This window comes from Acinonyx jubatus, chromosome E3, assembly GCF_027475565.1.
Source record: "Acinonyx jubatus isolate Ajub_Pintada_27869175 chromosome E3, VMU_Ajub_asm_v1.0, whole genome shotgun sequence".
Lineage (NCBI taxonomy): Eukaryota > Metazoa > Chordata > Mammalia > Carnivora > Felidae > Acinonyx > Acinonyx jubatus.
In genome coordinates, this window is record NC_069398.1 from 3051882 (window position 1) to 3065023 (window position 13142).

At 55.9% G+C, this 13142-nt stretch overlaps 1 protein-coding gene and 1 long non-coding RNA gene across 6 annotated transcripts; both read left to right on the forward strand.

Moving 5' to 3' along the window:
* The first annotated feature begins 15 nt into the window (after positions 1 to 15).
* LOC106971803 (uncharacterized) lies at positions 16 to 6235 on the forward strand. Its single transcript, XR_003415346.2, has 3 exons — positions 16 to 358; positions 496 to 609; positions 755 to 6235. It is a non-coding gene; the product is annotated as an uncharacterized LOC106971803 (long non-coding RNA).
* A 2583-nt stretch (positions 6236 to 8818) lies between these two features.
* LITAFD (LITAF domain containing) lies at positions 8819 to 12643 on the forward strand. 5 transcript variants are annotated; one of them, XM_053213048.1, is made up of 5 exons: positions 8820 to 9300; positions 10941 to 11042; positions 11708 to 11835; positions 12196 to 12340; positions 12474 to 12643. In XM_053213048.1, exons 1-5 carry the CDS (start codon positions 9284 to 9286, stop codon positions 12580 to 12582), a joined length of 501 nt encoding a protein of 166 aa, XP_053069023.1. In that variant the 5' UTR covers positions 8820 to 9283; the 3' UTR covers positions 12583 to 12643. The 5 variants fall into 5 exon arrangements, with proteins under 5 accessions (XP_053069024.1, XP_053069023.1, XP_053069022.1 ...); XM_053213049.1 differs by lacking the exon at positions 11708 to 11835 and having other exon boundaries at positions 8819 to 9300; positions 12196 to 12324; positions 12474 to 12611; XM_053213047.1 differs by lacking the exon at positions 11708 to 11835 and having other exon boundaries at positions 12516 to 12639.
* Positions 12644 to 13142: the final 499 nt, after the last annotated feature.

The following is a 13142-nucleotide window of genomic DNA, read 5'->3' on the forward strand; positions in this document are numbered from 1 at the left end:
AGCTCCCAGCCAATGGGAGCCGGGGCGCCGGACGGCCAGGGGGCGGGGCGCGCGGGGCCAGCCCAGACGGGACCTTTGTGTCCGCGCGCCGGACTGGCGGGAGCGCGGGTCGCCGGGCTCGGGGAGGGGACCGCGGCCCCTCGTCCCGTGGGGGAGCCGGGAGAATGCCCGCCCGTGCTGCACCTACGGTCGGAACATTCCCCTGAAAAGTGAAGGTCCCGTTCAGGTCCCTCCCCTAACAACCCGCGGCAGGTCCGGGCCCAGCTGACCTCTGCTCCAGAATCCGCAAGGCCCGCGGCGCCTCCGTTTCAGCGGAGAAAAAGAGCTCCAGGAACGATGAGAACGAATAAAAAGAGAGGTAGAACGGAAGGGAGGAAAAGAAAGGGGGGGGGAAAGGGGAAACTGTTCATTTGTTCTCTTGTTTTGTTCTTAATTTGCCTTCCCTCCTTGAGTCCTCTGTGTCTGCAGAAAATTGACAATACTCTCCTTTTACAGGAGAGGAAACTGAGGCATGGAGATAGGTGAGCACACCCCGTCCCCTGCCTGGCCACTGCAAGTCTCTGCAAGAGAAGCCCCTAAAAGCCAGCCCAGCCCTGGACCATGGCTCAGGTTGGTGGAGGGGCAGGGAGGGAACCCCTTAACTGTCCTGGGCCTATAGTCCCAGGGCTGGAAGTGGCACGTGGGTCCCTGCTGGAGACCACCAGCTCTGCTTGCCTCTCAATCTCTCCCTCTTTTCCCCTCCCCACGTGCAAAGACACCACTGAGGACACAGCAAGAATACAGCTGTCCCCAAGCCAGGAAGAGGGTCCTCCACCAGGAACCAAATCTCGGGCATTCTGAACTTGGACTTCCCAGGTTCCAAAAACGTGAGAAGTCACTTTCTGTTGCTTATGCCACCCAGTCTGGTGTTTTGTTATGGCATCAGGAACAGCCTTTTCCTCCTCAACTAACCACAGAATTGTTTTAATTTTTTTTTTTTTTAAGTTTATTTATTTTGAGAGAGAAACACCACCATTGGGGGAGGGGCAGAGAGAGAGAGAGAGAGAGAGAGAGAGAGAATCCCAAGCAGGCTCAGCACTGTCGGCGCAGAGCCTGATGCGGGGCTCGAACTCAAGAACGGGAGGTCATGACCTGAACCAAAAGCAAGCGTTGGGCGCTTAACCAACTGAGTCCCCCGGGCACCCCAGCCTCTGAGAATCCCACACCTGAGTTTGGTGCAGTTCCCGCCTGCAGTCATTCACTGGGGTATCATCAGTGCCAGGCCTCCCTTTGCAGTGCTGAGCATCCAGAGTAAAAAGTGCCCACCCAGGTCCCGCCCTGGAGGAAGTGCCTCCTCCAGAGGGATGGCAGGCAGGTTGATAAGGTAGGGTGTCAGGTGGTGGGCTGGATAAGCATCCCTGGCTCAGTGAGTGCCCTGCCCTTGGCCCTATCAGAGAAGACGGGTACGTGGAGAAATTCTTTCTCCCAACTTGCCACGGCTTGAGCCTCCTGCAACCAGAGACATCAGCCCACTATCATGGCCCCATCTCATGGCACTGGCCTAGTGGCCAGACTTGAGCCAGCAGCAGATGAGAAGATCTGGCCTAACTTTTCCACCCAATAAAGACCAATCATCCGTCCAGCCATGTGACAAATAGTTATTGCACATGAGCTCTGTTCTAAGCCCTAGACTAAACAAAACTCATGTTGGTCCTGTCCTGCCACCCCCTGTCCCCCAGAGGGCTACAGTCTAATTAGGGGAAGCAGATGTTAAACCAGTAATCACAATGGTATAAAGTCCCGCTGTATCCATAGCAGGGACAGCCATCATGCTGGAGAAGCCAGGAGAATCTTCTCTGGAAAGTGCTGGTTGACCTGGGGTCTCCTGGAAGACCAGGAATTGAATAGACAAAGGAAAGGACATTCCTGAGAAAGGTTAGCACACGTGCAAAGGCCCTGAGACAGGAGTGTGGTGGGGCTCGGACACGAGAAGCAACGTGGACGGAAGTGACATGGCCAGAGCCAGAGGGGGCTAAGTGGATGGGTCTCAATTACAGAGCTTCACTTTAAGAGTGACAGCAGCCTGGTAAGGTCTAAAAGCAGGGATGAGAGGGAGACTCCTCCCCCCAAAGTATACCTGTCCACCCATCTGCCCCCCATTCCTTCCCACCATGACTTGGACCTCTACTATCTCACCAGAAGCAGTGGCCTCCTCCCCTGCCTTATGCCTCCCCTAATATCCGTGACCTCGCTTGTTTTCTGTGCAGCAGCCAGAGTGAGCTTTCAAAAGTATAAATCTGACTGTTGCTAAAAAAAAAAAAAAATTATTTCTGACCCTTGCTGAAATGGTAAGACGGACTTTGTTCAGCACTGTCGCGATAGGGACAGGGGCCCCTGCAGTGGGGTTTGCATTCAGGGAGAGAGATGGGGCTCACGTCCACATACAGGGAGGAGAAGATGTGTAGCCACAGAGCAGGGTCCGAGAGTGCGAGACTACTAGGAGGAAATAGCAGGGGGAAGGGGGGGGGGGCGGTCTGGCTAAGCTGGCCTGGCAGGATTCTTGCGGAAGACATGGGCGGTCACACATCCCCTGGGAGGAGGCAGGGGATGAGGAATTTGGTCAGACCTAGAGGGCAGGGAATTCTGACTAAACCAACTCGTCAGGATTCTTGCCAAAACTGGACTCTTACAGGGACACGGTGGGAAGCTCCAGCTTGTGCCCAGGCGAGCCGAAGGCTCAGAGGAGCCCAACTGAAGTCTGGTCAGGGAGAGAGTCTCTGTCACCAGGTCGTCCTGCCCCTGCTCAAAACCCTTCAGTAACGCCCTGTTGCTCTTTTAACGAAACCCAGACTCATGTGCTGTAGCACTTCAGATTGACTTAACATAAGAAAACTCCAGTAAGGAGCATCACCAAGTTGGAGGCACATGTGTCATGGAAAAGACAACGGCAGGGGATACGTCTGGGGTGGATACAGCAGGTCTGGAGGCCCTAAGGATTGGGTGTCTCCACATGCTTTAACCCTCAGCAGGTCCCCTCTCTTGGCACCTCGGTTTTTTCATCTGTAAAATGGGGACAATGTCAGCACGTCTCTCGATAAGGTTGCCGTGTTAAAGTGAGAGACTGCATGAATGCTTAGGCACGTTGTGAGAATTATTTTTTTAATGTTTGTTTTTAAATGTTTATTTTGAGAGAGTGATAGCGAATGGGGGAGGGGCAGAGAGAGAGAGAGAATCAATCCCAAGCACTGTCAGCACAGAGCCTGATGTGAGGCTCAGAGTCACAAACCGAGAGATAATCGCCTGAGCCGAAATCAAGATGCTTAACCAACTGAGCTACCCAGGCGTGCCTAAATGTTTGTTTATTTGAGAGAGAGTGAGAGAGTGCACAAGAGTGGGGGAGGAGCAGAGAGAGAGGAAGAGAGAGAATCCCAAACAGGCTCTGAGCTGTCAGAGCAGGGCCCAACGTGGGGCTCAGTCTCATGAGCCACGAGGTCATGACCTGAGCCGGAATCAAGAGTCGGACGCTCAACCGACTGAGCCACCCCGGCGCCCCCAGAGAATTATTATGATTATTGTTACTTGCTTTTTAAAACACCACTTGCTTAAATCTAGGTGTCATTGCCCTTAGCAATGACAATAGCCACCCAGTTCTGCCCCCTACAATGTGCCAGGCACACTGGACACCTTCAGCTCTGAAGACCAGCACAGGTTGACTTCTGAAACCCTCATCACAACCCAGAAGAACACGCTCTGGGGATGGGGAAATGAGGCTCAGATCAGCAATGCGACTTACCCAAGATCACGCAGCAGTACCTGGACAGGCCAAGATTTGGACATTGCTGTGTCACACCCCAAGGTGCTCATTCCCTAGGTGACTTAGACTGAAGTCCCCTCCCCAGGATGTGTCACCCCAGTCTGCATCCCCGAGAGGGGCCTCCCCGGGCTAGAGCAGGGATGGGAACTTGGGCTGTGGGAACACCAGCTCCTCCCTGCCTGGTGCTCTTTGTCTCTTTTGAGGCACCACTTTCTGGAGAGTCACTTCCCCGCCCTTGGTCTGCCTCCAGCCACTGCCCCTCTGTGCAGCAGCCCCAGGAGGTCTTATAACATGCATTGGATCTCAGCACTCCCTGCCCAAGCTCTGCTCACTCCACTGCGGCCCTAATGGGCCCCCCAGGGCCTTTGCACATGCTGTTCCCTCAGCTGGGAACGGTCTTACCCCATATCTTCCCATGCTGCCTCTTTCTAGTCATTATGCCTCAGAAGAGGTGCCCACCTCTGCCCACCCTGAACCAAGTGTGGTACCCGCTAAAATGTGAGCTTCCCAGGGCAGGTACCTTATCTGCCTCCCATGGTTTTTATGTCTGACTTATAGTAGGTGCTCAATAAACACGTTGAAGAAACAGGGGCAGCTGCCATGTGATGGGAGGGAACAAGATGTGTCCAGGATGAGGGACCCGACAGATAACTCGATTTCCCCTTCTGTAAAATGGCACCAGGAGAGCCTAGAGTGGAGAAGGGGTTGGGTGGGGAGCCCAGGGAAGGGACTGAGCCCCTCAGGCAGCTCTTGAGGCTGAAAGCACGAGGTCCAAGTAGGCTGGCCAAGCCCGCGGGCTGAAGGAGGAAAAGACGGACCCAGGAGCCACCTGTGTGAACAACCCACACACCCGGATACCCAGGCCGCGCACCCCTCCCACCTAGACACACACAGACACCCAGACATGACAAGTCCCACACACACAGCCCACCTGAGAGGCAGGGACGCACACACACAGAGACGTCCACGTGCAAACCTGCACCACACACACCCTGTGCCGATGAGCACACCCCCTGACCGCACAAGACCCACAGCACAGCTACGCCAGCACCCCCCACCACCCCAACACAAGTCCGCACGGATGGAAGGGTGCGGAACCACAGCTCCCAGGGCTCTTCTCCATCTAGAAAGTCCCCCTCTCCTCCTCCAGGCAGGCCTCAGTGGGGGGGGGGGGGGGGGCGGGGGGGGGTCTGTCCCAGAGTTCTGAGGACAGGGGATGGGTGGCAGCCACCAGGGAAGAAGTAACCGTGTCACTCCGTCATCTGGGTCCCCACTGATCAGTGAGAGGACCTTCCTGGGTGCCCAGGGCACAAGAACCACCCGCCTCCTGCCGCTTTCCTTTCCTCGCCCAAGTAGGGAACGGGGCTTGGGGTGCACCCCACCTCACACTCTTCCAGCCCCCAGCTCACCACAGCCTGGGCGGAAGAGGCGGCAGGGAAGTGGCACAGCTGGAAAGTCAGCCCAGAGAGGTTAGGGGTGCCCCAGTTTGACCCAGCAAGTCCCCGCCCAGGGCTGCAGGCTCCCCACCACCCAACAGATGGAGTCAGGGGGAGCTCCAGGGAAAGCCCCACCCCACACTTGCACAAGAATGACAGTTAGAACTCATTCCTCCAGATTCCTTTCTTGTCACCTCATCACCTCCGAGCCCTTCTGGGAAGAGAGGCTGGGCAGGAAGCAGATGGGGGGAGTCCCATTGCCTTTTTCCTTTAAGCAGCCCCAGCTGCAAAGCCTTATTGCTGAAGAAGATAGCATAGCCCAGAGAGGGGGAGTGAGATGCCCAGGGTCACACAGTGGGGGAGGACCTCAGTGGAGGCAGGGGGTGGGGCTCCCTGGACCCTCAGCTGCCAAAACTCCAGGCTCATATGTTCCTAGGATGGCCTGCCTCCCACCTTGGCCTTTATGACTCTGCTTATTTAATGTATTATTGTCTTGCTTACTAATATTACTAATTGCTAACTCATTGCAAGCTTTCAATATGCCAGGCACAGAGCTAAGGACTTCACACAGATTTCTTTCATTCGTTCATTTTTCCTGCAACAAATCTCGATTAAGCATCTACTGTGTCCCAGGCACTGTGGTAGGCTCTCGGAGAGACACATGTGAACAAAACTGATGAGGTCTGGGCTCTCACAGAGCTGACATTTTAGGAGCAAAACACAATAATCAAGTAAACTAATACACGAACCTGTTAATTCCAGACAGAGATAACTGTCGTCAAAATCGAACCATGTTGGGGCGCCTGGGTGGCTCAGTCGGTTGAACATCCGACTTCGGCTCAGGTCATGATCTCACGGTTCATGAGTTGGAGCCCCGCGTCGGGCTCTGTGGTGACGGCTCAGAGCCTGGAGCCTGCTTCACATTCTGTGTCTCCCTCTCTCTCTGACCCTTCCCCGTTCATGCTCTCTCTCTGTCTCAAAAGTAAATAAACGTTAAAAAACATTTTTTTTAATAAAAATAAAAAATAAAATAAAAAGTAACTGATTAAAATAAATAAATAAAAGTTGAACCAGGTGGTTATGGTAGAGGGTGGCTGGGTGCTGTGGCAGGGGTCCACAGCAGCCTTCCATGAGGAACGGCTTGTGAACTGAGAGTTTGATGATGTTGATGAGCCACGGGGTAGCTCATGGGAAGAGCATTGGGGGGTGGGGGGGGGGGGCAGGAAGGGCAAGCACAAATGCCCCGGGGCAGGATGGAACAGAACAGAAAGTAGGCATGCACCTACAAGGATCAGCCAACAAGGTAAAACTGTCTCATGAAATTTCCCGAACTCTCTTGGCAGCAAGGGTTATCATCACACCCACTTTGCAGAGAGGTGCAGATGCCTGCCCGGGGTCACAGAGCGGCGAGTGACAGAGCCCACACTTTAACCACTTCCTCCTCTATGGCAGGCCTCGTTTTGGAGATGCAAAGTTTGGCACCAGACAAACAACACCAGTTGTCCGAGAGCCCTGAGTCTAGTGGAGAAGTGATCCCCACAGAGAGGTTCCCGAGGAGCCCAGCCAGGCCTCCGGGCTCCCCTGTGGGACCCTGTGTATCCGTGCCAGAGACTGGGGTCTATGCCAGCTCCACCACAGCCTTCTGTGTGGCCTCGGCTGGCCTTGGGCCCTCTCTCATGCTCGTCTCTCCTTCCAGCCTGGTCTGGACAGGAGCCCGCGGCACCAGAGCAGCCTCGGGGGCACCCCACAAGCCCCAAATCCTGGCCCCGGAGATCCAGAGGGAGGAAGCCAGGCTGACTCGTGCAACCTGGTGCTGCCCCCTGGTGGCGGTGGCCGCAATGCCCCCCCCCCCCCCCCCCCCCGCCCCCGAGAACACTGCCCCTCAGCTGCCTCGCTGATTGACCCTCAAGAGGGCCCCAGCCCGGATCCCAACCCTGCGTGAGGGGCACCGCCAGCCTCAAAATTCCCAGAGAAGGAGGCTGTCCCCAACCCCATCCGGAGATGTGTAACCTCAACTATACACAGACTCTGTTTCTTGGGGTGGAATATCCAGAGGATTTTAAGTCACGCGGGGTGGGCTGGGTGACTAGAGCGCACAGCTCGTTCATTCATTCGTTCATTCGTTCGTTCATTCGTTCATTCATTTGCACATTCAACCTATATTAATTGAGCACCTTCTGCGTGCCGGGTGCTGGGGGATGCAGCAAACATCAAATCTCAGACGCCAATACATACAGGGGTGTGGACAGGCTCCGGGACGTGCCCCCGACCCCGCCCCGGAGCACAGGAGAGGTGACGGTGGGCTGTCACCAAGTGGAGGCAAAGGAGACCAGGCACCTGGGCAGGTGGCCCAGGAACTGGAGGTTTCAAGAATCTCGGGTCACGATCTCACCATTTGTGAGTCTGAGCCCCACGTCTGGCTCTGTGCTGACAGTTCAGAGCCTGGGACCTGCTTTGGATTCTGTGTCCCCCTCTCGCTCTGCCCCTCCCCCGCTTGCGCTCTGTCTCTTTCTCTCTCTCAAAAATAAACATAAAATAAAATAAAATAAAATAAAATAAAATAAAATAAAATAAAATAGAAAATACAGTAAAAATAAAGTAGAATAAAGTAGTTGGAGTTCTGTACCTGTACTGCAAATATTGTCTTCCTGCCTGTGGCTAAGCATTTTTTCTTCCCCTTTTGAAGAGCCGGTGCTTTGATGAAGCGGGTCTTTCAAGTTTTCCCTTTATGGCTTGTGCTCTGTGTCCCGTGGAAGAAGTCTTGATATATAATCACATTTGTTTGTTTTCCGTTGCTTTCCGTTTTTCGGTGTTGCTTTTTTCTTTTGCATGTGCTTCCTTTTACACTAGTAACAATAATGATATGGTTCCAAAGTCAAACCTATAAAGCAAGGCTTATTTAAAGAGAAAGTGCTTCCACCCCATCTCCCTCAATAACAACCTTTAGTTTTTAAAAAAATTGTTCTGGGGCACCTGGGTGGCTCAGTCCGTTAAGAGTCCAACTTTGGCTCAGGTCATGATCTCGCAGTTCATGAGTTCGAGCCCCGTGTCGGGCTCTGTGCTGACAGCTGGGAGCCTGGAGCCTGCTTCAGATTCTGCGTCTCCTCTCTCTGCCCTTCCCCCACTAGCTCTGTCTCTGTCTCTCAAAAATAAACATTAAACAAACAAACAAAAAGAATCGGGGTGCCTGCATGGCTCAGTTGGTTAAGTGTCCAACTTCGGCACAGGTCACGAACTCGTGGTTTGTATGTTTGAACCCTGCGTCAGGCCCTGTGCTGACAGCTCAGAGCCCGGAGCCTGCTTCAGATTCTGTGTCTCCTTCTGTCTCTGCCCCTCCTCTGCTCACACTCTGTCTCTTATTCTCTCAAAAATAAATAAACATTAAGAAAAATTTTTTTCAAAGAATTTAAAAAATTGCTCCTTCACTTCATCTTGGAAATTATATACATCCTTTCCCATTTCTTTTTTTTCAATGTTTATTTATTTTTGAGAAAGAGAGCACGAGCAGGGGAGGGGCAGAGAGAGAGGGAGACACAGAATCCGAAGCGGGCTCCAGGCTCTGAGCTGTCAGCACAGAGCCCGACGCGGGGCTTGACCTCAACAATTGGGATATCGTGACCTGAGCCGAAGTCGGACGCTTAACGGACTGAGCCACCAGGTGCAGCCCAGCCTAGATTCATATTTTTAAGGCTCCAGATTGGTCCCCACACCCCTGCCCTCAAGAACCCCGGGCTGGTTTCGGCTCAACCCGAGAAGGACAGTGGGAGAAGGGTTGCCTCCAAAGGATCCTCAGGCTGGGCCACGGGAGGACCCCCCTCCTCCTGCAGGGAGGGCACACAGAGCCCACGCCTCTGGCCCCTGTGAGGATGCACATCACAATGGCTGTTCCACCTGAGCCAGGCCCTGGGAGAGGCACCAGGCAGGCAGGTACTCTGGCCCAAGGGCACCCAGGCCTCGCCATGGGGACTCCAGATATGCGCTCCGCTGCTCAGAGCTTGGAACCTGCCGCTGCTGGGATACCGTTGCTGGAACAAAACACGTCCAGGACACCAAGATGGAACCATCCCCAGGGTGAGAGTTCCCCCCCGCTGCCATCCCGGTGACCAGTTGACTTTGGCGCCCATGGGAAGCAGGAGAGGAGACTGGGGGTCCCCTTGCCTAGTTGGGGGCTGAATCCAGTACTCCACCGTCACGTCCTGCTGTCCCCCACCAACTCGGGGACCGTGTGACCCAATGGGGACAAATCGGGGCCTCCCGACATCCTGTGCCCTCTCTTAAAGTGTTAAAAAGAAGCCAAGAAAGAAGCCGAATGACTCTCTGGTATCAGGTGCGGCCTGTCCCTCCCATCCCCTGCGCCACCCCCGTGGCCGGACACAACCCAGACTGGATGGGGCGGCAGGGTGGGGGGGGGGGGTCCCGGCTCTGCTGATGAGGTTTGGGCCAAGTCACCAATCTCTCTGGATCCGTTTTCCGTCTGGAAAACGGCTGAGAGGATTAAGGGATGGTCGGTGTAGGGCTGACGGCTGCTAACTCGGCTGGGTCGGGTGAGTGTCAACCAGGCAGCGGGCAGCCCCAGGCCGCATACTTCTTTTCTGGCCTTGAGTTTCCTCACCTGTAAAATGGGTACTAAGACCAGCCTCAGGTGGGACACCTGGGGGCACCAGATGGGTATGAAATCTCTTCCTGTTCCCAAGAGTCTAGAGTTGAGGGCAAAAAACGGAGAGCGGCTTCCTCTTTCCTGGCCACCCCCATTGTGGGAAGAGGAGCGGGGTGGGGGTGGGGGATCTCAGGCAGCTCCGATTATGCCCACGGGGCCCCTCACCTGGGAGGGGCAGGTCCCCATGGTTCCCCATAGAGACACATGTGGACCCCCATCCGTTGACCACACAGTCATTACGATTATGGGGCTCTCATCCGCCCACCTCCCGGACCACACACTGGGTTTCCAGATCCCAGAATTCCCTGTCCAGACAGCCTTGCACCTGACTCCAGGGCTGGCATAGGGCTCACCACTGGGAGCTGGGGGGGGGGGGGGGGGGGAGCAAGCTGCACGTGCACACGGCGTGACAGTCCCCTTGTGGGGCAGGAGGGAACGAAGGCTGGGAGGAATGCGAGGGGGCTGTGGCCCCAACTGTCCTTCTGGGATGGAGCAAATGAAACGCTGCCACTCTTGGAGCCTTGGAGCTCCTTCCTCCTTGGGAGGTGGGCATCCTCAATTCACATACCTGCTTGCTGGGGGACCTCAGGCAAGTTGGTTAACCTCTCTGAGCCTAGTGTCCACATCTGCAAAATTGGAGTAATACCACACGGTTACCTCCCTGGTGTTTTCACTACAATCCATGGAGCCAGGTGTGTAAAACATCTGGCACAGAGTTTGACACGTAAACAACAAATGCTCGATGTTTTGTTTCTTTTAAAGAGATCATGGGCCCCGTGCCCTTTTTACGTCCTGTTTCCTGGTACTGCCTCCCGGAAGATCTTTCATTCTAGGACATGAGGACACAATTGGGGTCCAAAATGTCTGTGTTCAAACCTCAGCTGCTCCATCTACACTATGCAAGCCTTGGCATTCATTCCTCCGGGCCTCGGCTTTCCCTCCTGTAAAATGGGTGATACCCTCAGGCTGGCAGGCTGGCCACCTTGTCAGCTCGGCGCCTGGCAAGTGGCAGGACTTTGGGTCTGAGGCTGTGTTTCCTTCCTCTCTCCCGAAGAGCGTCCTCGTCCTCGTCCCCCTCCTCCTCCTGGTCCTTGGCCTCCAAGAGTTCAAGGGCCTCCTCCAATATATGTCCAAGGCCCCCCGGCCATTCACCCGGGTGAGTACCTCTGTTCCTTCCCCTTCGGTTTTCCTGGGCTCAGGCTGCCCTGCCCCACTCTTCGAGATTCTGCCCCAACAGCACCTCCTCTGAAAGTCCTTCTCCGCTGCCCCCCGGGAGCCGTGTGACCCCCCCAGGGCTGGCCGTAGCCCCTCCTCTCCAACATGAAATGAGTGGCGCAGGGGCTGGTCTGCAGTGGGCGCTCAGGGCAGGCTTATGGGGCAAACCCCCTGGACGCCGCAGGGCGAGCCACCGGCCGCAGCCGAGAAGCGGAAGGTGGCCCCTGCCCAGGGTAGGGCCTGGGCTTCAGGGGGTTTTTACACAAGCCCGTTAAGGAATGCAGAATACTCGAGAAAGGTCTCAAAGGGTCAGGAGCTGCAGGGTTGTTCTGCACATTCCCAGTGGGCAGAATGGAAAGGCCCGTAGGGACACCCATTCTAGCCACAGCGCTTTCCTTAGCTCTGTGCCAAACCGGGGATTCTGCATCCCGCACATCGGGGCTCCGCCCATTCCAAATCCCAGCACCCCTCCTCACCCACCCGGGACCCCAGAGGGATCAAGGTCTGCGAGGCCCTAAGCCCCTCCTCACCGCTGCAGACCAGACCCTGAGCCTTTGGCCAGGACACTAAAGCTCGCGGGAATTGTTTCCTTAACCACAAACTCAGCCACCACCCAAGCCCCCCTTTTCTCCGCACACCCGAGACTGCGGACGTGGTTGCAGGGCTTAAACAGCTAAACACATTTTTTGGCCCCGCTGTACAAACGCGAGAGGATGACACAAGAACGCCAGCAGGTAGAGTCTGGATTGTATCGTCTTCACCAGGGCATCCGAGCTTTTGACTGAGAGCATCCAACAGATGCCCCTTAAAGGGGCTGGATGAGTATGCTATCCTGGGTAGCTCGCTGAGCTGAAGGGGCCCAGTTTAAACCTAGAGATGCTTCCAAATTCCCTGGGTCTCTCCTGACCAGCGAGAGGCCCCTGAGCCCTGCAGGCCAGCAGGAGCAGGGGTGGGGGAAACGGGGTAGGGAGAGGGAGCTGGAGCCCCCCCTGGGGTCTTGGGCGTGCAGGGGAGCACGGACAGGCTGCAGGAGTGCCAGGAGAGGGCCACGGTCTGAGCTGCGCCGCGCCCCCGCCCCCCCTCCCCGTCCCCAGCTCTGTTCACCAGAATGCCTAGGATGGGCCCTGCCATCCCGGTACAGTCCATATGTCACTACTGTGGGAACCGCATCATAACAGTGACCACCCCGGTCCCAGGGGTTCTCACCTGGCTGCTGTGTACAGGTCTTTTTGTGCTTGGGTGAGTGGCCTCCGGGGGGGGGGGGGGGGGGGGAGGGGCTGGGCATCAGCGGGGGTGGGGCCTGCTGGGCTTGGGGGGACGGGGCGCGGCGAGGGGGGCTCTGGCCCACACCCCGCTGCTCCTGAGGCTGCAGGTGCTTCCTGGGCTGCTGCTTCCTCCCCTTCTGTATGGACAGCTTGATGGACGTGAAGCACACGTGCCCCGTGTGCCAGCAAGAGCTCTTCTGCTACCACCGCCTGTGAAGGTCCACCAAATAAACGTCCACCGAGTGACTTCTGCCTGCTCGCGTCTGTCCTGCTGGGGTCCCTCCTGTCCCAGGGAGGGGGTGAAGGCGCCTGCCCTCTGTCCTCCTGGCACAGCTAGGGGGCTGGGTCAGCATTGGACAAATGAATGAATCGTGGGGAGCGGGACTCCCCACACCAGGTTCTCAGGCTCCCTGCCTGCCGTTCAGACCCCTCAGAGACCTCAGCGTGGTACCTCCTGCTCTCCTGGCCCCTTCCCCTCAGCTCAAGCTTCAGCATCTGAAAACATCTCTGTACCTCCAGCTGGAGGCAGGGTGGGGGGAACACCTCACTCCCCATTATCCACAGCCTCGCATATCCACGAGAATTTGGCCAACGCTTGGGACATTAAAAGGCCCCAAGCTGACGAGGACCAGGATCCCCCCTGAGTTAACATGGGGTCTGCTGGGGATGAGGTGGGGGGGAGGGGAAACCCTGGGGGGGGGGGAGGAAACTAAGAGAATTTTTTTGTTTGTTTTTAAAGATTTTTAAGTAATCTCTACAGGCGCCCCCTAAGGGAT